Here is a 22,689-nt window from a genome sequence, read left to right as displayed (position 1 = left end):
GTAAATAGGCAAGCTGCTGACTAGGAGAACATCTTTGGGTACAAAAATTGAGTCTCCTTGGATAGAAAACTTTTGCCCAAGCCAATCATAGTGTGGAAAGGGCCTGAATATACTTTTCTGCACCGAAGAGGACACTCAAACGGCCACTGCCACACGCCGCTCATCACCATCAGCCATCAGAGAGACATGCAAATCAAACCACAAGGAGATACCTTTTCACTCCCACTAGGCTGGGAACTCCAGTGGCAGAGTGGGTTACGCATTGGACTGCTAACCACAAGGTCAGCGGTTCAAAGTCACCATCCAGCCCTTCCTAGGGAGAAAGGTTAAGCTCTTCTGCTCCTATAAAGAGGTACAGTCTCGGCAATACACGGGGGACAGTTATGAAGTGGAATCGACTCGATGGTGGTAAGATGAACGATAGTAAAGATGTCAAAACAACAACAGGCAATAACAAATGCTGGCGAGGTTTGGGGAAATTGGAGCCCTTACCCATTGGTAGTGGGGAACGATGAGGCTTCCTACACCCGTCAATAGTTGTGCCGGTCTTGGAAACTCACGGAGGCAGTTCTACCCTGTCCTATAGGGTCACTGGGTCAGCATGAACTCGATGGCCATGATCCTGAAATTGACCCATTGCTGATAGGAATGCAAAATGGTAGAGCCACTGTGGGAAAGCAGCCTGGCTTCCTGAAACTACTGGACATGGGCCTTACCCAGAAATCCCTCTCCCAGACAAGTCCCCAAAGGATTTGAAAGCAGCGACTCAGCCAATGTCCATGACTGCACTGCTCATGAGAGCTCCCAAATGGACACAGCCTTAGCGCCCACCAACAGATCCACAAGACGTGGCACAGTGCCAGGGAGTACTGCTCAGCCAGTAGGAGACATGGAGTCATGAGACAGGCCTCAGCATGGACAGAGCTTGAAGACCTTCTACTGAGTGAAAGAAACCAACCACAAAAGGGCCAGCGCTGTGTGACCTTTTCTAAGAAGACAAGAAAGGGAAAATTTATAGAACGAGAGTCTACCAAGGGTGACCAAGGGCACAGGAGAGGGATAAGAGAGGCTAAGAATTATGGAGAAACCACACTGATTTCCGGCAGGGTTGCCCCGATGATGATTTCCTTGAGGAGAGTTGCATGGGCAGAAGCAGAGAGGAAACTGTGGGGAGCACAGGTCGGTCCATTCTGTCTCATCTGGGGTCACCAGGAGTCGGGGTGGACTGGACAGCAACTGGTTTACCTGCCAGACCCTCTACCCGCAAGCCCCCTGTAATTCTGACCGGGGGCACCCTCACGTTTCAGAAGAACACCATGAAGCGCAGAGAGGCTGAGCAAGCTGTCCGAGGCCACACAGGGATGTCATTCATGACCAAACCAGAACTCCCAGGGCTCCCCCAACTCATGGATCCTGAAAGGGAGGCCTCCCAAGAACGGGAATGCCGGCAGACACCCGGAGAAGGCAGAAGAAAGGCAGAGGCGCCCACAGGAGACTCCGGGGAAGGGAGGAGAAAGAAGGCAGGCGGGGCGCGGAGGAGCACATGGCTGGGGTTAAAGCCCTGTGTTCCTACAACCCGCTAAGCCGGAGAAATGAGTCCTGATCTCTCCAAAACCCAACCTCGGGAAATGCGTGCAAGAAGGGTCTCCTTTCAGGGGAGCAGGAGGCCTCCCACCTCTCCCGAAGCCCTGGTAATGCCAGGATGTCCCCAATCTGCTTTGAGGAATGGAGAGATTAAGAATAATAAAAAAATTGCAATAAAATATGTGTGAAGGAGGGGGTAATTGTGGACAAACGCAGCATTCAAATTCATTTTTTCAGCTCTTTTACACACCATTTCAATCTTATTTTCTGCTTGTTAATGAGATCTTGTTGCCTGGGCTAGGCAAAACCTTCCAATATCAGGACGTAATTGCCCATAATTTTCTCTCCTACCAGTGATTTGCATCAGTTTTTTAAAAATTCTGGGCTATTTAACACCCCACAAGCCCCCTCCCCATCTTCCTGCCTACAAATCTGCCTCTCCCTCCGCCTTCCTCGTCTCTAGTCCAGCAAGACTCATTTTAAATGCCTATTATAGACGCAGTGTCGCCAATAAAGGGGGGAGATCAGGAAGAGGAAGTGGGAGGAGACAGAGGCAAGAGGAGTCTCCAGTGCCCACCACATGAGGGGCACCGCAAGGTCCTCAGAGCCAGGGGACAGCCTTGTTCTTGTCGTGCTGCCGGGCAGAGGGACCTGCGCCCAATAGACCCTGCCACTCTTCGGCTCTGTGGCCTTTTGCAGGTGGCTGAACCTCTCTGAGCCTGTTTTTCCCAAGTGTGGAGTTGCTGCAAGGCCCCCCGGGGCTGCAGTGGGTAGGTCCTAGGCTATGAACCAGATCAGCAGTCTGGACCCAGAAAAGGCCCAGCCATCTGCTCCCATGAAGATCCAGGCCTAGAACACCCTGGGGGCAGATCTACTCTGAAGCAGGGTCAATCAGCAACACACACCACCAACGGAGGGGCTTGAAGTTCGAATGACTTTTTTGAAATGATTAGCAGGCATCTGGCACCCAGCTGGTGCCCAGCTGATAGAGGTGGGCCGGCTCGCCAGGAGACCCCACATGAGGCCTGGAGGCAGTGTGTGCTAGGCTGATCCCTTTCTCGAGCCTTGAGCTTGACCCCCACTACTGAGAGAGCAGTGGTTCTCAACCCTTTAATACAGTTCCTCATGTTGTCGTAACCCCAGCCCCCCCCACCCCCCACCCCCCGTCCATAAACTTATTTTCGTTGTTACTTCCTGACTGTAACTTTGCTACTGTTATGAACTGGGCGACCCCTGTGAAAGGGTCGTTCCATCTCCAAAGGGGTCGCGACCCACAGGTTGAGAACCGCGGTGCTAGAGGAAGCTGTGTCAAGCTCGGTGCTTGGAGATCCTGGCTCCAAACCCAGCGCTTCCATTAACTGGTTACAACGGGGACCTGACAGTGAGTAAGATTAAGGAGAGCGACGATTTAAAAACAGCAACAGGAAATAACAGATGCCGGCGAGGTTTGGGGAAATTGGAGCCCTTACTCATTGCTGGTGGGAAAAAGATGAGACTTCCTACTCCTGTCAATCATTCCGATCTTGGAAACTCACGGAGGCAGTTCTCACAAGGGCCCTTTTGCCTTGGGCCTCCACTTCCCCACACAGACCCTAGAAGCAGCCCCCTGGAGCAGACACAACAGAAGATCCCAGTGAGCTCTAGAATCAGGCTGCGTTCACGTCCTAGCTTTGCCACGTGCCAGATCCCACCCAGAGTCCAGTGCGTGGTGGTTGTGGTGGCGGTGGTGGTGGCGGTACCATTGAGTCGATCCCCAACTCGCGGTGATCCCAAGCCCAGTGGAATCAGGCCATTGTGATCTCCAGGGCTGCCATTGCTGGTTTTCAGAGCTAGACCACCAGGCCTTTCTATTTGGAAGCTCCGCTGAAACTTGTTCAATGTCATAGCAGCACGGAAGCCACCATTGGCAAATGGGTGGGTGGTGGCTGTATATGAAGTACCTTAGTCAGGCACTGAGCCCGAGGCCAGCACGAAGGGGGAGGATTCGACTGCTGCTGAAGGGCTGATGCCTTATGACCTGATAAGCCATTGCTGTTGGTCCCAACTCATGGCGACGCAATAGGAGCATGGAGAACCGCCCCAGGGCACTCCAAGGTTGTAAGTCTTTACAGAAGCCGGCAGTCTTCTGCAGAGTGACTGGTGGGTTCAAAGAGCCAGCCTTTTAGTTAACAATGGTGGGTTTAAACATTGCACCAACAGGGAGCCTTCAATAAATGGATGGACAGCAGGGCGGACAGACAGAGGGTAGATGGGTGACCAACCCCCAGTACCACGGGGTCCTTATGTGTAGAATGAAGACCACAATATAACTACCGAGATTCCGTGAGTGAAAGTAGGTCAGACACTCAGGCCACCCCTGCCGCCTGACCCACTGTAAGCATCCGTTCCACGTTCGCTGTCATGATTATGTCCCGTCTCCTTGCTGATCAGCCTGGTTCTGTTCCAGAGACCAGGTCATTATGTGAAGTCAGTGTGCCACGAGTGTCAGGGGGCACCCCTCACTTGAGTGCTGCCCCATCCTGCCACTCACCATTCAGCTGACAAACCTCACATGTGTGAAGAGCCCTCTTCCTCCCCATACCTGACTTGCCCATGACCATAGAGCCAGAGGGCAGCTAGGGGAGGTGGTGCCCACTGCCTCCTGCCGCTAGGCCTCATTCCTCCTCCATCCACCCCAGCCCCATAGCTTGTTCATTCCCCTTTCCTCTCCCAACCTTTCCACCGCCAGCCCCATAGCCTCCCCAACCCCTTCAGACCCTCGCCCCTCACTGCCCATTTGCGCATGCCTGCCGGGGTCTCCTCTCTGGTAAGACTAGGATGCAGCAGAGGAACAGGGGCAGGTGCCCACAGCTGGGCGGGTGCCATCCCTCACGTGGGTCCAGGCCTGGGTCATGAGAGGCAGCCAGCACCTGATGTTTCCCAGTTGTTGGATGTGCTGAATGCTGGATGATGAGATGGGCCGGAAGTGAGGGGTGGGTGCACGCATGAGAGAACCAAGGAGGAGAGAGCTACTACAAGCCCCACTGGATGGACTATGATGACGCCATGCTGTTCAGTGCCCATGGCGGGTCAGCTAGTACAGGGGGTGTGTAGCAGCATATACCTCTCCTTGATAAGTTTCTTTATTTTCAGCTCCAGAGAGGAGCAAAGGAGATGATAGGTGCCCTGTGTTTGTTTCCTGTCTGCCCCATCCCAGACTCCTCCACTAGGTCAGGACTCAGTCCCAAGTGCCTAGCACAGGGCATGGTGCTTAGCTGACACTCCATCAACATGGGCTAACAAAGTTGTTAGCCCTTCTGAGCCAGGGACCAGGGACCACGGAAAGGCTGGGGTGAGTATTTGCCCCAGCCTTTCCATGGAGCTCTACTGGCAGTCTCTCTGTGGAGCCCCTGAAGTTTAGTGGCACCAACCCAGTGCCAGGATGGGGCTGAGATCAAGGACCCCCTCAGCCCACTGCAGGAGGCCCAGTTGCCCCATGTGCATGGTGGCAAGTCGCACTCCTCTGGGGCTCAGAGCAGCTCCTCACCGACCACAGCCTCAGTCCACCCTCAGCATAAGCTCTCGGCACCATCCAGTTTCAAGAGACAAGATGACTGGGCAGCAATGGCCAGTGATGGGATAGTGTGATGGTCTTGTAACCCAGGCAAGAAGCCCCTTCCCAGAGCAGGGGCCCCACTCCTGCCCAGGTGAGCCTGGGGAAGCCCTTCCTGCTGGGGAGAGAGCTGGGTCTATGGACATCTCCCTGCGGATGATCAGCCCCACCCACTGGTCTCTCCACTCCCCTCCCAACAAAAGCCACACGAGGTGTAGAAGATGCCAAGTCTGCCTGCTCAGACGGACAGGGAGGGTGTATGAGGGCTGGCTGGAGCTTAGAAATGCCAGGAGCTTCTGTTAAAACTCAAAACACTCCCGTAACCTGCCCCTGCTTCCTCCAGGAAGTGTTTGAAGCTTAACCCCAGAGGTTCACAGGCACCGAAGCACATCAGCGGCCCCTCCCCCACTGCCCTAGCCTCTGCCCCTCCTCAGGCAGCTGTTCACCCCTGGGTCCCCTCTGCCCCGTCTGACCCTCACGTCTGTCTTCACACCTTCAGGGAGAACTTCTGGTCACATCAGGGAGACCTGCCCAATCATCGTGTCCTCACCGCCTCTCAGCTCTGAAGAATGAGCTAGAAGCTTCCAGAAGGCCTCTCATTTCTGCTTACAGGGGAATCCCGAGGAGGGAAGGAGGAATGAAGGTCCAAGTCAGGAACGATGTGGCAGGCAGGGCAGATGACCCTTCCAGCCCCCAGGAGAGAAGCGCCAGGTGATCTGGCTGCTCAGCCCCCCCCCCTCCTTGGGTTCGTTTCTGGGCCCAAGCATCTCCGCCCTTCAGGTCCTTCACCACATCAGCCTTCAGAGCTGAAACCAAAACAAAGGGGGGGGGGGAAAACAAAGCACCCCAACCAGCTGCCATCTGTTCTGACTCACGGCAACCCCGCCCACGTGGGCAGAGCAGAGCAGCGCCACCGGGCTCCCACACGGAGACCTTTCAGAAGTGGATCGCAGACCTTTCTTCCAAGGTGCTTCGGGGTGAGTGCAAAGCACCGACCTTTTGAGTAGGAGCTGAGCTCTCAGTAAGGTGTGCCACCCAGCGACTCCTACTGCGGGGCCAAGTACCCCTACTTTGCAGGTCTCTCTGCCCTGTGCTGGGGAGGTAACCCTCGGGTCACACAGCGATGAGCTGGGAGGGGAAGCGCTGCAGTCAGGGAGCCTGACATGGGGACTGTGGGCCCTGGCCCTGCCAGGGTCGTACCAGGACCATCTATCCACCGGGGTGGCTAGCCTGCGGAAGCGCAAAGCCTGTAGCCTGCGGCTTTCCAAATCATGCCCCTCCGGCCTTTTGCTTCTTAGGAGGTGGAGCCTGGACCAGATTCTTGAGTGTGGCCATCTGGGGTCTGCAACCACCCTCACCCAGCCAGCCCTGGGATCCTGTTGTGTCTAACTATGGCTCTGGTAGGTCAGCTTGGCCCGTTGGCACTCGGCACTAACGAGACCGGAGTCATGCCTTTGAACTCCAAAGAGGCCAATTAGACGTGACTGGGGAAACATTGGCAACACCAGGCGATGCTGTCATCCGGCACATCAGAAAAGGAAGAGTAGGGGCTGGCTCAGTGAGGGAGGGCACGCTGGCCAGCTACCTCAAAGCTGAGGCCACTGGTGTCACCCCAGAACATGGGTCCCGGGACACCTGGGGCCTCGCTGTTAGCATGGATTGAACAGTCTCCATGTACCAGGTCTTTCTTAGTCAATTTATTCAGTCCTCAGCAACCCTACAAGGTCAAGCCTGCCGTCACCCCATTTTAGGGATGAGAACACTGAGGCACAGAGAGGAGCTGGAGCTAGTCAAGATACGTAAACATAAACAATGGCACCGAAGTGAAATTAACCTTCAAGGACCCAAATCCACGGAGTGAATTTGAGCAAACTTGAACTGGAGTGAACTCAGAGCAAACAGAAAATTAACACTCTTGGGAATGTTTGAGATCAGGGCTTGGCAAGAAACTTCTGGAAAGGGTTAGATGGTCAGTATGTTCGTCTTTGCAGGCTCTTCTGCCTGCCGGAACTGCTCAGCCCGGTTGTTGCGGTTTGAAAGCGGCGACCGAGGTGTACCCAAGTGGGCGTGGCCATGTTCCAATAAAGCCTTACTCACAAAAACAGGTCATTGGACAGGCATGGTCCATAAGCCAAAACTTGTTGACCCCTGCCCTCACCTTGGGTACTGTTTTTGTCCATTTAGGTACCAGGCTTCCTGTCTGAGTCGCATTACCCAGAGGGAAGAGAGTAAATGTCCATTCTGCACCTACATTGTGCCAGGCTCTGGGCCGGCTGCTATGACCTGTCAGCTGCAATTGTCAGTAGGAAACTCTAGGCTTGACCAGGTAGAAACTGAGGCTCAAAGAAGTTAACTTGCCTGAGCCCTGGAGCTAGGTTTCAGGTGGGCTCTGGAGCCCACACAATGGCTGGTGAGATAATATTGTAGTAAGGTTTTCTCATCACCAATAGGCATAAAGAAGGTTGGGGGGAGGCAGGCCCATCAGTAATGGATTCAACCACCTCTCTCTATGAGTCCAACTGTAAAGCTAAATTCACAGGGGTACGACTAATCTCCTACCGTGTCACAAGGAGTCTGAATCGATTTGGGGGCAGCGGGTTTGATCTTGGTTTGGACATGATAGAGGTGGGACAAGGGTTAAGCACTGTGTTGCTCACCCAAAGATTAACAGCGCAGATCTGCCAGGTGGCTCTGGAGAGAAAGGCCTGGCTGTCCCCTTCCAAAAAGACTCCAGCAAACCCACAAACAGAGATACCCCTTGGGGACAGTTCTACTCTGTCCCAGGAGGTTTCTACAAGCCAGAAGACACTCAACAACCACACCACAGTCCGAGAATGAGCTCATCAGGGCCTCAACTTCACTGGGACGCCCTGACCCCTAAACACGCCCACAACCACCCTCTACCCCACTACTTTCTTCCGTCTTCCTTTACAGGAGCCCCGTGATGTCTCAAAGCCCCAGCAGACACCACTAGCCCCCAACCCCACCAATGTGAGCGCAAGTTCCACAGACCCAGCACCTGCGATCCTCTCCGCCAATCAGGATGCTGTCCTAACTGCCACTGGCTAGTCCCTCCTGCAGAAAGGAGGGGGAAGGAGGCCAGGATGGGATTCTGAAAGGAGGGAGTGAACTCTACAGGGCAGCGAGGGGACAAGGCTTTCCACCCACATGGGGGCGCCCTGACTTCTTCTGCAGACTGCACATGCACAAGACAGGTAAAGGGTGGGTGTCTCGAGCTCCGTGAGTCTATCTGTTTGCTTCTGGGTGGCAAGAAGTATGGAAACCATTGCGGACAGCCTTTCTCTGAGTCCACCCCCTTCATCACCAGGGGCTGCAGCTTGAAGACGGTAAACCCACGTCAAAGAAGCACAGAACATGGCAGCAGGAACATGGAAGGGATATCCCAGCTTCCCACTTAAACTCCGTCAAGGTACTTGACAGCCAGGGTGCCATGCAGACCGGTGAGTTGAGTGATGCCCTTGTCCAAGAACCAGCCTGTGTCCCCGTCCCCACCCCACCGCACCCTGCAGGACCTTGACTTGCCAGACTGGTGGTGGTGGCACGCTGGCTCTGGGCAGGACCCGGGGGAAACCTACCTGAGGAGACAGGCCGTTGCTGACGGGATTCATGTGGTTGGAGGGCGCCGCCGGGTTCATAAAGCTGTCGGAGTAGCTGGAGAAGCCATGACGGGCTCCGTAGGCCGAGCTGGTGTCTGCGGCTGCAGCGGCCGCGGCTAGCCCACCCTGGTGCATGGTGGACGGCGGGAGGGGTTGGGGACGGTGCACAGTGCTGCCCCCGTCTGTGGAGACATGCAGAACTCTGAGGGCAGGGCAAAAGCCTCCTGCTGGGAGGCAACCCTGAACCTCTGGCTCCCACCTGCACCCCTCTGGGTCACTGGGCTTGGCAGCCTGGCTCCTGGTGATGGACCAAGTTTCCACTGACAGCCAATCAAACCTCCAGACAGCCTCTCGGCCACTGCTGACGGGGTCTGCAGCTCAGGGCTTGGCACCCAGTAGGTACTCAATTCAAACTAGCTGGACGGAAGGCCAGGCCTCCGCTGGGACCCTGTGCACATTTTGGAGTGCCCGCCACTTGCCAAGGGCATTGACAGATGGTGTCTAAGGCTGTGACACAAGAGTAAGAGCCCATGTCACAGAGGAAGGGAACAAGGCTCAGTGGCCACGGGGCACTTATTTGCGTGAGGGGCAAAGCTTGTGAGTGAGGGGCTAGGATTGGCACTAAAGCTGGAGCCATTTCGGTCCCTCCCTGCCAGGCAGCTTTCCTGCGACTGAGAGTCTGTCATTCTGGGCACTGGCTCCTGGACCCTGCCTTTGTCCCCAGCCGCCAGAGCTCCAGCTGCCAGCCCTGTGAGAGGATGCTCAGGGCTTCCCAAGGCAAATAACTGGTTCCTGGTGTATGTTGGGCAGGGGAGGGTGGAAAGAGGGCAGGAGCCAAAGAAAGTGGGGGATGGGCCCTTCCCTCTTCTACTCCTGGCATTCAAACATCCCCATCTCCCCATTAGAGGCCCCTCTGATTCTATAGCTCTCCCATCCACTCATCTCCGCCCACCCCTTTTCTAGACTAGGACAAAAATCTTCGATTCTAGCCACCAAGTGGTCCAGCCGCAAATGATGCCTCCTTCCCAGATGGGGCTCAAGGGCCTGGTCCTTCTTGGTCCAGCCCAGGGAGACCTGACCCTTCGGCTGCAGTCGGGGGGGGGGGGGGCCCTCACAGGACACTGCCTCTGGGACAGAGGAGGGCCCCTGGAGATTTTTATTTATGAAACCTAAGAAAAATTAAAAGAAAAAGATGACCCCACTATCTCCCCAACACGCATGTACGTGCATGCCACTCTCTCCTTAAAACAGAGACGAGGCAGATGTCCTGGGAGGGCATCCTCGTCCTCTCCCCGCCGACGTTGGCCTGCTCACTGCCCTGGTACCAGGATGTGCTGGCCCCCCATCCTTCAGAGCAGTGCCCCTGGACAGTGGCACTGACAGCCCCAGAGAGCTGGTGGGAAAGGCAGAGCTTCAGCTGGGCTCCAGGCAGACCTTGCACAAACTTGGGGCATGCAGGGTACCTGTCTTTCTACACCCGATGCCCCGTGGCCCATTGTGAGAACCAAGGATTCAAGAACAGCATCCCAGCATTTCGGGGGTGGGGGGAAGGGTGTCTGGAGTGGCAGGGTAGGCGGGAGGGTGGAGATGAGTGGGAAGGGCGGGGCAGGTGTGACTGAGGTGCTGAATGGGTGGATTGAGGGTGCTCACCTTGGGAGATGGTGGTGGTGGGATAGGTGGAGTCCGGCAGCTGGTAAGGGGGCAGCGCAGGCATGCCAGTGGGTGGGAAGCCTCCCGGCAGAAGGTGGTTGAACGCTGCCAGCTGGTTGGCTCCTGCCTGCTTCCGCCAACGGGCACGGCGGTTACTGAACCAGACCTGTGGGCCAGAGAAGAACATGGGGAGCCCTCAGCCCCACTGGCTCCTGGGGGAGAGCCGAGGCGCAGCCATCGCCAGGCCCTACCAGCATCCGCATTTCCTTCAGCACGTGGCAGTTTGCAAAGCACATTCAGAGACACAATCCTACATACCCTGAGGAACACCAGAGCGGGCGGTGGGCAGGGTGTGACTGACACCATTTCACAGGGAGGGGACTGAGCTCAGAGAGCATGGGTGACTTGCTCCGGTGCCTGGCTCTTTCTGCATCCGCTGCATGTGCCTTAGGGATGCCCAGTGACAACCTGACTGACAACACCTTGTGAGGAAGTGACCCAGGAACTCGCTAAATGCCACAGCTCTCCAGACTCCAGGTGAGGGGTCTCTGGCCCGAAATGGAGGCACTACCTGGCCCGTGAAGCATCAAGCTCCTTGAGACGGGACAGCCCCTTCTCTCTCCCTCAGGATTTGCTATGAGCCAGCATGTACCTCAAGGCAGGGGTTTTTTGCCGAGTCGGGGAACAGCCTCAGGTTTCCCCGTCTTCATTGCTGTCAGGTTTTGAGCTTCACGTGCTCAGCAAGCATGGCCCACAGCCTGTGCTCAACTACTAGCCTAAACGTTGGCAGTTCACATCCACCCATCTAGCTGCCTTGCAGAAGAATGGCCCAAGGCTCTATTTCCATCAAGGTACTGGCAAAAAGTATAACATATGAAATCATGGATCAGAATCAACTCAGGGGCAACAGCTACAATGGATTCTCCTAATCCAGTAGTTCTCAACCTGTGGGTCGTGATCCCTTTGGCGGGTTGAATGACCCTCTCACAGGGTCACCTGATTCATAACAGTAGCAAAATTACAGTTATGAAGTAGCAATGAAAGTAATTTGTGGTGGGGGAGGGGAATCACCACAACACGAGGAACTGTAGGAAAGGGTCGAGGCATGAGGAAGGTTGAGAATCACTGTCCCAATCTCGTTTTACAGAAGAGAAACAGGCTCATCTAAGTCAACTACTTACTAATCTGTAGCTGATCCAGTCAGCCTGACCTTCAGTTGCTTCTCCTGCTCGGCTCCACTTTCCTGCGACAGGGAGCCCAGCCAGGGGGAGAAGGAGAATGTGCGTGGATGAGGTGGGGCGGGGGTGGGAGGGCGCTCTGGGGGACTCTGCACATACTGTTCCCTCTGCTGGAACCACACTTCCTCAGCTCAGCTTCTCCACGTTCCCAACCACTGCCTCTAAGTTAAGACCCTCCTCTGCTTCACAAGGGGCCTTCATCTATTTACTTATTTCTGGGCTGTGCTTTTCTGCCTCCCTCTCTTTGTTGGACGGATGATGGGTGGAGAGTAGGTGGATGGAGGATGGAGGGTGGATGAATGGGTAGATGGAGAGATGGATGAGGGATAGATGGATAGCAGGTTGGGGGAATAGATGGATAAGGGATGGAGGGAGAGGGGGATGGAGAGGTGGATGGATGAATGGTGGATGAAAGGGAAGGAGGAATGGAGGGGGTTGATGGATGAATGGATAGAAGATGAGTGGAAAATGAAAGGAGGGAAAGAGATGGATGGATAGATGGATGGATGGATGGATGGATGGATGGATGGATGGATGGATGGATAAAAGATCAAGGAAAAGAGGGATAGCTCCGATGTGTCTTTGCCTGGTCTGGGGTCACAGAGCTCAGTCAGGGGCCTCTTCCTGTGGGGTGAAGACATGAACCTTCTGTTGCACAAGATTCACAACCCTCTGGGTCATGCCGGCTGGCATGGGGGAGGGGGGCTGGTCCCAGCTGCATGTGGGTATTGACATGCGTAGGGGCTATTTGTCTTTTTCAGACCTGCCCAGACAGGAGGCCCCGTGGCTGCTCTCCAGGCTGGGTGAACAGAGCACAGGCTCTCATCTAGTTGGGCAACACAGTGGTAGGAGAAGAGGCAGAAAAACTCCCCAGCTGTGTCCTGGCATGGGGGTGACTCACGCTAGGATTGCCTCTGAATTCATCAAGAAATGGGCAGTATTGTCTAGGTCCCTGGCTCCAGAAGGCAGTGAAATCTTTGTACTGATTCAGGAGTCCCCCAAAGGTGGCTTCCTACCCATTCTATGTTAGTGACGTTAAAGAATCTGAACCAATGGGGGGCACGTTATTCCTCCACACTTGGCACCCAGGTCTTTCGGAAGGTGGGGACGGCCTGGGCTTGGTGCTAACCTATCCTGGATTCGGAGAGGGGACGTTAGAAGCCCTTTCTCAGATCTCCTTGAGCCCCCTGCTGCAGGGACCCTTGCATGGTGAGCTCCTGCAGGGCGAGAAACTTTGCTGCCAACTCTCTTACCTTTTCTGCTGAGCTGGCACTCTTGCCCCAGGGCCACCTCATCCCCTGTCCACAAGGTATAACTCATGGTTAAGAACAGGGGTTCAACGCCTGACCGCCTGGTTTGCTTCCTATCTCAAGTCCCTTGCATGGTTCAGATAATCGAGCACTTGGCTACTAATGGAAAGTTGTTAGTTTGAAACTCCGTAAAGGTCTGGAGATCTGTTTCCAAATGGTCCTAAGCCACTGGAAACCCTGTGGAGCACAGTGCTACTCTGACAGGCACGGGAGTTTGGGGTTCTTGCCCAGCCCTTTGCTAAAACGGGAAAGCTTTGTCATCCTTCCATTCCTCAGGTTCTTCCTAGCAACGAGCTAATGTTCGCACCTGCCTCACAGGTGGGTAGATAGTTCTGGCCCTTGAGTGAGTGAACATTTGTGAATTGCTTAGACCATCATCTATAGCACGCAATTCTTGTTCTCTTAGAAATCCTCCTATGGCTGAGTGAGAAGAGATCTTTGTAATGGACTAAGCAGTATGCTGCGAACCACAAGGTCAGCAGTTCAAGTCCACCAGCTGCTCAGTAGGGGAAAGACGAGGCACTCTGCTCCCGTAAAGAGCTAGGGTCTCCGGAACCTAACGGAGCAGTTCTGCTCTGTCCTATGGGTCACGCAGAGTTGGAATCAATGCAAGAGCAGTGAGTTTGGTTTGGGGGTTCAGTGCAAGCTCCCCATTTCAGATGGGAAAACAGAGGCACCTAGAGGAACAGGGAGGCCAACCCCACCAGGGTCCTTGATCACTGCCAAGTGCTGGAAAATGGGGGCTGTTTTATTGTTCACTGTTAACCCGTTCCCCCGCAGGGTGAACGGGTGGGGCTTTCTCTGAATGTAGCCCATGGGGGGAAGAACAGAGCCTCCACAACCCACAGCCATGGCCCCAGGTCCAGCTCAGTCCCTGATTCACTACTCCTTCGCTAAACCTTGGCTTGCTTACCCCAAAGATGGAGAGGCCCTCTCCCTGAGGTTATGGTGAAGACTGGCTGAGAGAGAAGTCCATGTGGTACCCGGTGTTAGGAAAAGACTCACAGGGCTTCATTCCTGAGTCCTTCTAAAACCAGGGAGCAACTCACAGCGAAGCCATCAGTGTCAGCGAACACCAGCTCCATGGGGTTTTCAGGTGGCCAGGCCTTCCTTCTGTGGTGCGTTTGGACCTCCCACCTTTCGGTCAGTCGTTGAAGTCTTGGTCACCTGTGCCTTACAGGAATTCCTACTCAGGTAGGTCTGTGATGTATATTGGTGGGGTAGCACCGTCTTATTCTAGGTTACTGGTGTTCACAACCCAAAGGGGGATCCTGTGCCACAAAATGGAATTGAACAGCCGGGCTCTGAACTGGGAGTACATGTAAAGCCCCACACCCCCACCCCCTTTACACAGCCTGCTGTTCCGGTGCCCACCGCTGAGGACGGGGTGTTTCTACTGGCAGGCTTGAGAGCAGCCACAGGGAGAGCTGGGACCATTGCCCTGCACTCTCCGCTTCTAGGATGGGCCCAGGTCTGCGGTCTGTGGACACTAAGGGATTTGCTTGCCCCGAAGGACAGAGTGTCTCAGGGTGCCGGATGGGCCACATGCCTTCTAAAGGTGAACCTTTGTCCAGAAAAAACAGTCTTTGGTCCCCAGGCTGGCATCTCCTGCCTGACAACTCCCTCCCCGACCCCGCTCAGTGACACACTTCCTGCAGGCAACTCTGCCAGGCCTCAGAGGAAACATGCAGTGTCCAGCAGGCTTCCGAGAGAGGCTCTGACCCTCTGCTGCGGAGCAGGGGTTGGGGGAGGCAGACCACATTTTAGTTCCCAGGGTCCCACCCAACCTAACGTCCACTTGTCTATTAGAACCCCTGCTCCTGGGCCACGGCGACTCCTGTCTGCTGTGAGTGCTCCACAAACATTTGGGCTGCGTGAACCTGACGTTGCAACGGTGGCCAGAGCTGGACCTGCCAAGAACAGATGGCATTTTAACAATGATCTTGCTGTGTGCCGAGCCTGACTCACAGGGACCCCACATGACAGATGAGAACTGCCCCATAGCATTTGGGGGGGCTGTAACCACGAGGTCGGCGGTTTGAAACCACCAGCTGCCCCTCAGGAGAAAGATGAGACTTTCTACTCCCATGAAGAGTTGCAGTCTCAGAAACCCCCAGGGGTGGTGCTACCCTGTCCTACAGGGTCACCTTGAATCGGAATGGACTGGTTGGTGGGGAGCGAGTTCATCTTTCCGGAAGCGGATTGCCAGGCTTTTTTCCTTCAGAGCTGCCGAGTGGGTTCGAATCAATCACCTCTCAGTGAGCAGCCCAGCCCTTCTCTGCTGCCCCGCCAGGCCTCCTCTCATCACAACAGCCCACGTTCATGGCACCTCCAGGGGCTGGGCACTTGCCCAACTGTTTGTTACAGCAACGACGTGGTCGTCTCCTAATGCTAAACGCCCCCCCCCATTATCAGTAACCCCCGTTTTATACATGAGGAGACTGAGGGAGGAAGGAGTATGGGTCGGAGCTAGGACTCAGACATGGGTCACCTGACTCAGAGTCCACACTCTCCGGCTCTACTCCCTCGCCCATCTGCCAGGACCACGGAGAGGAGGAGTCACGGAAATGCAGACTCGCAGAACCCTCAGCCACGACTTCCAAGTGCAGAGCCAGGCACACTGAGGGACGCTCAGGGGCCTTCCCAATACCTGCCCCACTGACGACAACAGGGATCCTCTTTCCGGAATCTGACAGATATTGCTTTTGCTTGGACACTTCCAGTCACGGGGACCTCACCACCTCACAAGCAGCCCTGATCGGCAGTCAGTTAGGATACTGGAGTGGTAAGGGGACCTGGGGATCATCTTGGACACAGTGGCCGCAACAATGGGTCCGAGCATGACCGCACTTGTGAGGATGGCACAGGGCCAGGTGGTGTTTCAATCTGTTGTTCATAGGTCGCTATGAGTCCAACGGGATGACAACTAACAATAACAACAACGGGGGTCATTGACTTCCCAACTCTAGAATCAGGCCCTGATGGGCTCCCTCTCTCCTACAAACCCTGATATTGACCTTGCACTTTCTCCTACTGGCCCTGGGCCTGCCCTCGGGGGCTTCTCAGACCTGCAGCCTCCCTGGCCTCCAAGTTCCTGCTTCTCCAAGCCAAATGGTTGATGTTTCTCACTTGAAATTTTGGCTCAGCCTTTGTGACCCTTACTCAAAAACTCCATGTGTGTTGTCTGTTTTCAGCTTGAAGAGCTTTTAGGCTAGCAGACAAAGCCCACCCCCATCCCTAGGGCAGCTCCAGGGTCCGGGGAAGACCCAGCCCCAGATCTAGGGCAGCCTGGCTGAGGGAGAGACCCCGCTCTGCCCTCGGGGTCCACTCTTTGGAGGAGGGAGGCAGTTTGTGGCTGGGGAGCTCTTACCTGTGGAAGGAGGCATGGTTTTGTGTGCTGGGGAGTCCTAAGTATGATGGGGAACAAGAAGGTGATGGAGAGCTGCAGTCTTCCCCCCCCCCCTACAGTGGGCTCGCCTGGGCTCTGACTGCTCCCCTGTTCCCAGCCCCCTCCCACCATAGACCTTGAGTGACACCTGCTTTTGGTCCCCTGGGCCAGTGAAAGCACTGGCCCGACAGGCAGGATATTTTACAAGAAACAGGCAGCTTCGAAGTGGTGGGAGGCAGCCAGGCCTGCCAGACAGGAGTGAGAAAGCACCCAGGAATGTGCCCAGGAGAACAGCTGCAGAGGACAGGGGGAGGGGCAGGCTCAGATGTCACCCTCAGGAGGAAGTGGGGATGAGAGGAGCCGGCTGCAGCTTCCTACCCCCCACATCTCCCTCAAAGGTGGGGTGCAGAAGGCCTGGAAACACACGCTGGTTCCTTAAAAGCCAGAGGGGACTTGGCGGACTCTTCCTTGTTCGTAGTTAACACAGCCGTAAGTGCAGTGCCCAGCACCGAGGCCTGGGAGCCTGGGCACAAAGGGACAAACGCGCTGCCTGCCTGTGCCGTGCCCGTGACCCACGGCTGATGAGACCACTGTAATCCACAGTTTCCACGGGCTGATTTTCAGGAGATGGCCAGGCCTCTCTTCCTGGTCTACCTTCGTCTGTGAGCTCTGTTGAAACCTGCTCAGGGCTAAGCCACACCCAAGCCTGGAGTGCAGGGGCCGGGAATCCAACCCAGGGTCCTGCACACAAAGCGAGCAGTCTACTACTAAGCCCCCTCAATGCTCTGGGGTCCAGGGGAGCTGGCTTCTCTGAGCCTCCGGACCCTGGAGGAGACCGCACAACCCTGACAAGACACCTGAGCTCCCCTCGCTCCCCAGGTTGTGTGTGGTGCCATTGGGTGCCTGTCCAGCAAGCAGTCCTGGGCGGTCCTTCTGCAGCTCCTCTTCCCGTGGAGGAGACAGCCTGGGAGTGAACTGCATGATTCATCAAGAATCCACCAGGCCCTTCCTCCCCCACTGGCACTCACCAGCCATCTCCATCAGACCCCTCAGACCCTCCCTCCTGCGCTCTCTGCTCAGCCTGGGCCAGGAGTTGAATCACAGCAGGAGAGAACCATTGATCCCCCTCAGTCCTCAGTCTCTGCCCCCAGCCCCTCCAATGAGGAGGAGGAGATTGTGTTCCAGAGCTTTGGATCTCTCTAAACCAGGGGCACAGTTGCTCCATCTGCTTGCCTGTGTCCCTAAATGGGAAACTTATCACCCATCTCAGGAAACCAGCCTCTAATCCCTGCCAGCCCTCTGCAGGGGCTTGGCGGGAAGGGTTTTGTAACTCCCTCCAGCCCAAAGCCTCTCTTTGGCCAAACAACTTTTCTCCCTTCCTCCCTCTTTCTTCTCCTTTCTGCTGTCCTACCTGCCCTGGCTTCCCTGGAGCTGCCCACTGCTCCATTCCTCTCAGCCCACACCAGCTGCCCATGTACTCTGCACCAAAGCCCGAAGCCCACCATGCAGACCGGCTCAGGGCCAGCTCAAGGTTCCTCACCTGCACTCGGGCCTCGGTCAGCTTGGTCCTCTGTGCCAGCTCCTCACGGGTATAGATGTCTGGGTAGTGGGTCCTCTCGAAGGCCTTCTCCAGCTCCTCCAGCTGCTCCGCTGTGAAGGTGGTCCGGCTACGGCGCTGCTTACGCTTCAGTGGGAGGTCCGGCTCTGACTCCACGTCTGAGCCCTCATCCAGCCGGTTCCCTACAGAGACAGGGAGAGGGAGGCTTCGTGGGGTTGGCGGCTGGACCCAGATCAATGGGCCCACAGGTACACACAGGTACATGTGGGCCCACCTCCGGAGTCATGGCTCCATCAAAGATCAAGTCCCTCCTGAGCAGAAGGTGAAGGGTGTCCACCCCAGCACGTCCACCACCAGGGTGAGGGTGTCCACCCCAGCATGTCCACCAGGGTGAGGGGAGTCCACCCCAGCACGTCCACCAGGATGAGGAGAGTCCACCCTAGCATGTCCACCAGGGTGAGGGGTGTCCACCCCAGCACGTCCATCAGGGTGAGAGTCCACCCTAGCATGTCCACCAGGGTGAGGGGTGTCCACCAAGCATGTCCACCAGGGTGAGAGGAGTCCATCCCAGCACGTCCACCAGGGTGAAGGGTGTCTACCAAGCATGTCCACCAGGGTGAGGGGTGTCCACCGAGCATGTCCACCAGGGTGAGGGGTGTCCACCAAGCAAGTCCACCAGGGTGAGAGGAGTCCACCCCAGCACGTCCACCAGGGCGAAGGAGGGGAAGCAACCTCCATGCTCACCCTAGGGACTGGCTTTTTAAGAAAACCACAGAACGCAAGTACCATAAAGTACTGAACCCGAGGATGGGCATTAGAAAGGAAGTCAGCGTAATCCCATGATGCAGCACATCTATCAGAAGGCTCTCCTCACACGCTGCCTACCTCTACCCACCGCTCAGAGAGAGCAGCCAGATGCAGACAGAGGTCCCCAAAGAGCACCCGCCACGTTACAGAGCCCCACCCCACGGGCTTCGTGCGTGTCCGCTCCCCGGGTAACAGGACAGAGCTTTCTTCTCGTACTTGGTTATGCTTTAGTGTTTTCTGTAAAGGACGAGCGTTTAAACAAGGTGCTGCTGTGCCTGGAAAAAGAGTGCAGAAAGAAAGGAAGACGGGAATGGGAAAGGGAGGGAGGTTATGTGTTTCTGGAGATGTAAAAGCTAAGCTTCCAGCCTCTAAGTGCCTGTGTGACCCCGGGAAGGTAGCCGTCCTCTCTAGGACTATCTCCCCGTTTGTTATGTGACCTGGGATGTTCCAAATCCTTTGGGTGATTTTGGGGGCTGGAGGAAGAGCACTCACCTGGATGGCCTTGGCTATGGCCCCCACCCCATCATCTCCCCAGTTCCCACCCGGGGAACTTGTAGTAGGTAAGATCTCTACTTCCCAGAAGGCTGGAGTCTGCTCACTCCCCCGGCCTGGGGTAGGCTGGCAGGCCAGGAATCAGGCTGCAGGAAGGGCCTGAGTGAGCTGGGAGCTGTCAGGGGTCAGAGCACCCTGGAGTCTGAGCTGGGTCCCCGTCCCCATCCTGAAAAGGGGGAGCTAGCAGGGAACACCTCAGCTCCCCCAGGGACTGTGGGGGGCATGGAGAAGGGCAGTGGGAACCACAAAGGGAGGGCAGAGAAGAGAAGATAGAGATGGCCTCCCCTGGCTTCCTCCCCACCACCCAGTCCCCCTTCGTCCCCCAGCCTTGGAATTCCCAGGCACTTCTATTCTGTGTCACTCATCCATCCATCCATCCATCCATCCATCCATCCATCCATCCATCCATCCATCCATCCATCCATCCATCCATCCATCGACCGAGCACCTGCTCTGTGCTATGCACTGGGCTGGGTACACAGTGACAAGGGGGATGGGCCATAGCTGAGGGGCCTCAAGGATCACGGACTCGTGCTGCATGTGGGGGGAAACTGAGTCACAGTTCATCAATGTGAAGTGCCCAAGGTCATTTGGTTAGTGCACACATGGCCATAAAATCAGCCCCTGTCCCCCCAGTCACATCACAGGGTGCCATTCTTACTTGCCTCAAGAGGTGGTTAGGGGAATGTACCCCTCCCAAGAGAGATGAACACACCAAACACAGATGGAAGTGAAGGGAACAGCATTCCAGGTAGGAGGAAGAGCATTGCAAAGTGGACATTGTCCAAGTGTAGGGTGAGGCAGCTCCATTTGGGGGGCAACTTGCCAGCCAGAGCCAGGAGGGTAGCCTGGGAAGACCATCTCCTCCCTCTAGTCTTGGATGATGCCCCTCCCATTCCCCTTTCTTCCACCTGGCTATCTTGACCCTCGGGAGGTCATCCCGAGAAGCCACCATCACACTACCTCTGATTGTGACATCACGCAGCAAGTGAACCAATGGCAAGAGACCTCCTCTCACTGCTGCCTGCCTCCTCCCTGAAAGCAGGGACCTGGGGGTTGAGGGTATGCTTCTAACCCCTTCCTCTTCCCTTTCTCAACTGGGCTGCTGACCCAGCCCCCAGTGCCTGAGAGGAGGCCATGGTGGACACAGCTGGCTCCAGGGGTCCCCTTCCCCAGCACGCCCAGGGCTCAGAGCCAATGTAACTAATCCCAAGATCCCTTGTCTGGGCATCAGGAACTCACTGCATAGCCTCAATTCTCTGATGACAAAGAGAGGGGGTCTTTGGGATCTTAAGGGAAGGAAGTGGGGCTGGCAGGCAGAAAGGAGGGGGAGGAGGAGGGGAGGGGTTTAGGTCTGCCCCCTCCAGTGGACCCCTTGAACTTAGACAAGAGCTGAGTGGCACAGGCTATGGAGAGGGCAATTGGAGTGAGCGGTGGAGTCGGTCTGCTGGCAGAGGCTTAGCCCTGTCCCAGGGAACATGGCCATCTGCGGGTGCAGCACCGTCCACAGCACTTTCTGTGGCACGGAAGTGCCCTGGAACTGTGCTGTCAGCAGAGCTGAGATCCTTTGACCAATGGAAAGCGAGGCTCAGAGAAGTTGCATCCCTGGGTGGTCATTACACAGGAAGACCACCCTCCACTCCTGGAGAGGGGCCGGGAGTGGGTGGCAAATTGGGAAGGAAGTTGGGGGCCTTCGTGGGGCAGCCCTGGCCCAGACAAGAGTCCTGGTTGGGGAGACCTGCGACTGCATTCCTGGTCATCTCTCCCTTGCTGTGTGGCTTTGGACAAGCTGCCTCCCCTGGCTGGTCCTTGGATTTTCTCAGCTGTATTCGTGAGAAAAATATACCACATCCCTGCCTTCCTTGTCGCGTTGTGTTGGTAACGGAGTGGAATCAAGACAAGGGGGGACATGCGTAGGCTGAAGCAGGTGTTTCCAGGAAAGCAGTGATTGTTCTCCAAGATACGGATGGCAGAGAGTGCCAGATGGGCAGTGGTGGACCAAAGAGATCTGATGCTGCCACACTGTCTGTGCCTTGATTTCCCCAGTGGTTCCTCCACCTCCACCTCTACCACCACCTTCAGTGCTTAGGAGCCAGAGCCTCTTAGCCTCAGAGTTAAATTAATCAGTGGGATTTGGTGGGCTGTCTACCAGGCAGCCCTGCTAGCCAGTGCTGGCTCTTCCAGACGTAGAGAGTGGACGTGGACACGGGGGCCCACTCATTACATGGACATGGAGTTTGGGCTGTTGTTGGAGGGGGGTAGGTCCCTGCTCAGTTCTGCCATCTCCTAGCTTCCTCCTGGTGGCTACAGCCCCCGCCCCACCGCCTCATGCATGTTTTCACTGTTTAGGAGGGCGGGGTGCCCAGTGCTCTTACCTTGGAGCTTCCAGTCCGAAGGTGGGAGCCTGGTAGCCCAACCTTGGGAGCACTCAGCCTGATGAGGGCGGATTCCCCAGTCAAGGGAGGGGTCACAGCCTCCAGTGGAATCAAGATCCCGGCGCATGTACAGAGAAGAGCTTGCAACACAGGGGACCCAGGACCGATAAGCCCCTCAGGACCAATAAGGAGAGTAGCGATACCAGGGGGACAAGGGGGAGGTGAGGAGAGAAACAGGGAACTGGTCACAATGATCTACATATAAACTACCCCCCCAAGGGGAACAAACACCAGAAAAGTGGGTGAAGGGCAACAGCGGATGTAAGACATGAAAAAAAAATTATAAATTATTTGGGGTTCATGAGGAGGGAGGTTGGGGGAGAGAGGGGAAAAAATTAGGAGCTGATACCAAGGACTCAAGTGGAAAGAAAATATTTTGAAAAGGATGATGGCAACGTATGTACAAAGTGCTTGACACATGGATGTAGGTATGGATTGTGATAAGAGCTGTATGAGCCCACAATAAAATGACCAAAAAAATCTCCAAAGCCACAGGGCAACCTGGAGATAGCAGGGTGGGGGGCAGGGAGGGTGGGGGTAGCAGGGACCGTTGGTTTGTCTCAGAGGGCAGCCGCTAGAGTGGGCAGCAGGGCAGTCTAGTTTGGGCCAGGTGGGTGTTGGGGGATGGACAATCACTGGGCTGGGGGGAGGGCGGGTCTCATCCCCTCTGCTTAGTATTTCACTGTCCCTTTCACTGTCCTCATGACTCAAACAGTAACCTGGGGGTGGCAAGCCGCCACTGTGAGCCCATTTTACAGGTCCTCAGACTGTGGCAACCTGGAGGCCCGGGCAGTTGTGCTCCAAGTCCTGCCTGCAGGGAATTCTATTTGGAGCATGAAAAACAAGTCAGCATCTTTGGCTCCCCTGCCTGAGCCTCCCCCTGCTTCCCGGGGCCAGAGAGAAAGCCCAACCATGTCTAGCCCCACCCTTGTCTTAGAGGGCAGGAGGGTGTCCACTC

At 55.8% G+C, this 22,689-nt stretch overlaps 1 protein-coding gene across 2 annotated transcripts in view; it reads right to left on the bottom strand.

Annotated features, from left to right (window-relative positions):
- Positions 1-22,689, bottom strand: part of PAX7 (paired box 7) — a 121,052-nt gene that overhangs the window by 44,714 nt on the left and 53,649 nt on the right. For both annotated transcript variants that reach the window (XM_075538390.1, XM_075538391.1), the window contains exons 5-7: positions 17,920-18,119; positions 10,444-10,609; positions 8,773-8,975 (exon numbers count right to left, since the gene is read on the bottom strand). In XM_075538390.1, coding sequence (XP_075394505.1) covers positions 8,773-8,975; positions 10,444-10,609; positions 17,920-18,119 — 569 coding nt within the window. The remainder of the gene's footprint in view (positions 1-8,772; positions 8,976-10,443; positions 10,610-17,919; positions 18,120-22,689) is intronic.

The sequence above is a fragment of the Tenrec ecaudatus genome, chromosome 1 (assembly GCF_050624435.1).
Source record: "Tenrec ecaudatus isolate mTenEca1 chromosome 1, mTenEca1.hap1, whole genome shotgun sequence".
In the NCBI taxonomy this organism is placed as follows: domain Eukaryota; kingdom Metazoa; phylum Chordata; class Mammalia; order Afrosoricida; family Tenrecidae; genus Tenrec; species Tenrec ecaudatus.
Note: the sequence above shows the minus strand (reverse complement) of the source record. Positions and strands in the feature narration are given on the sequence as shown.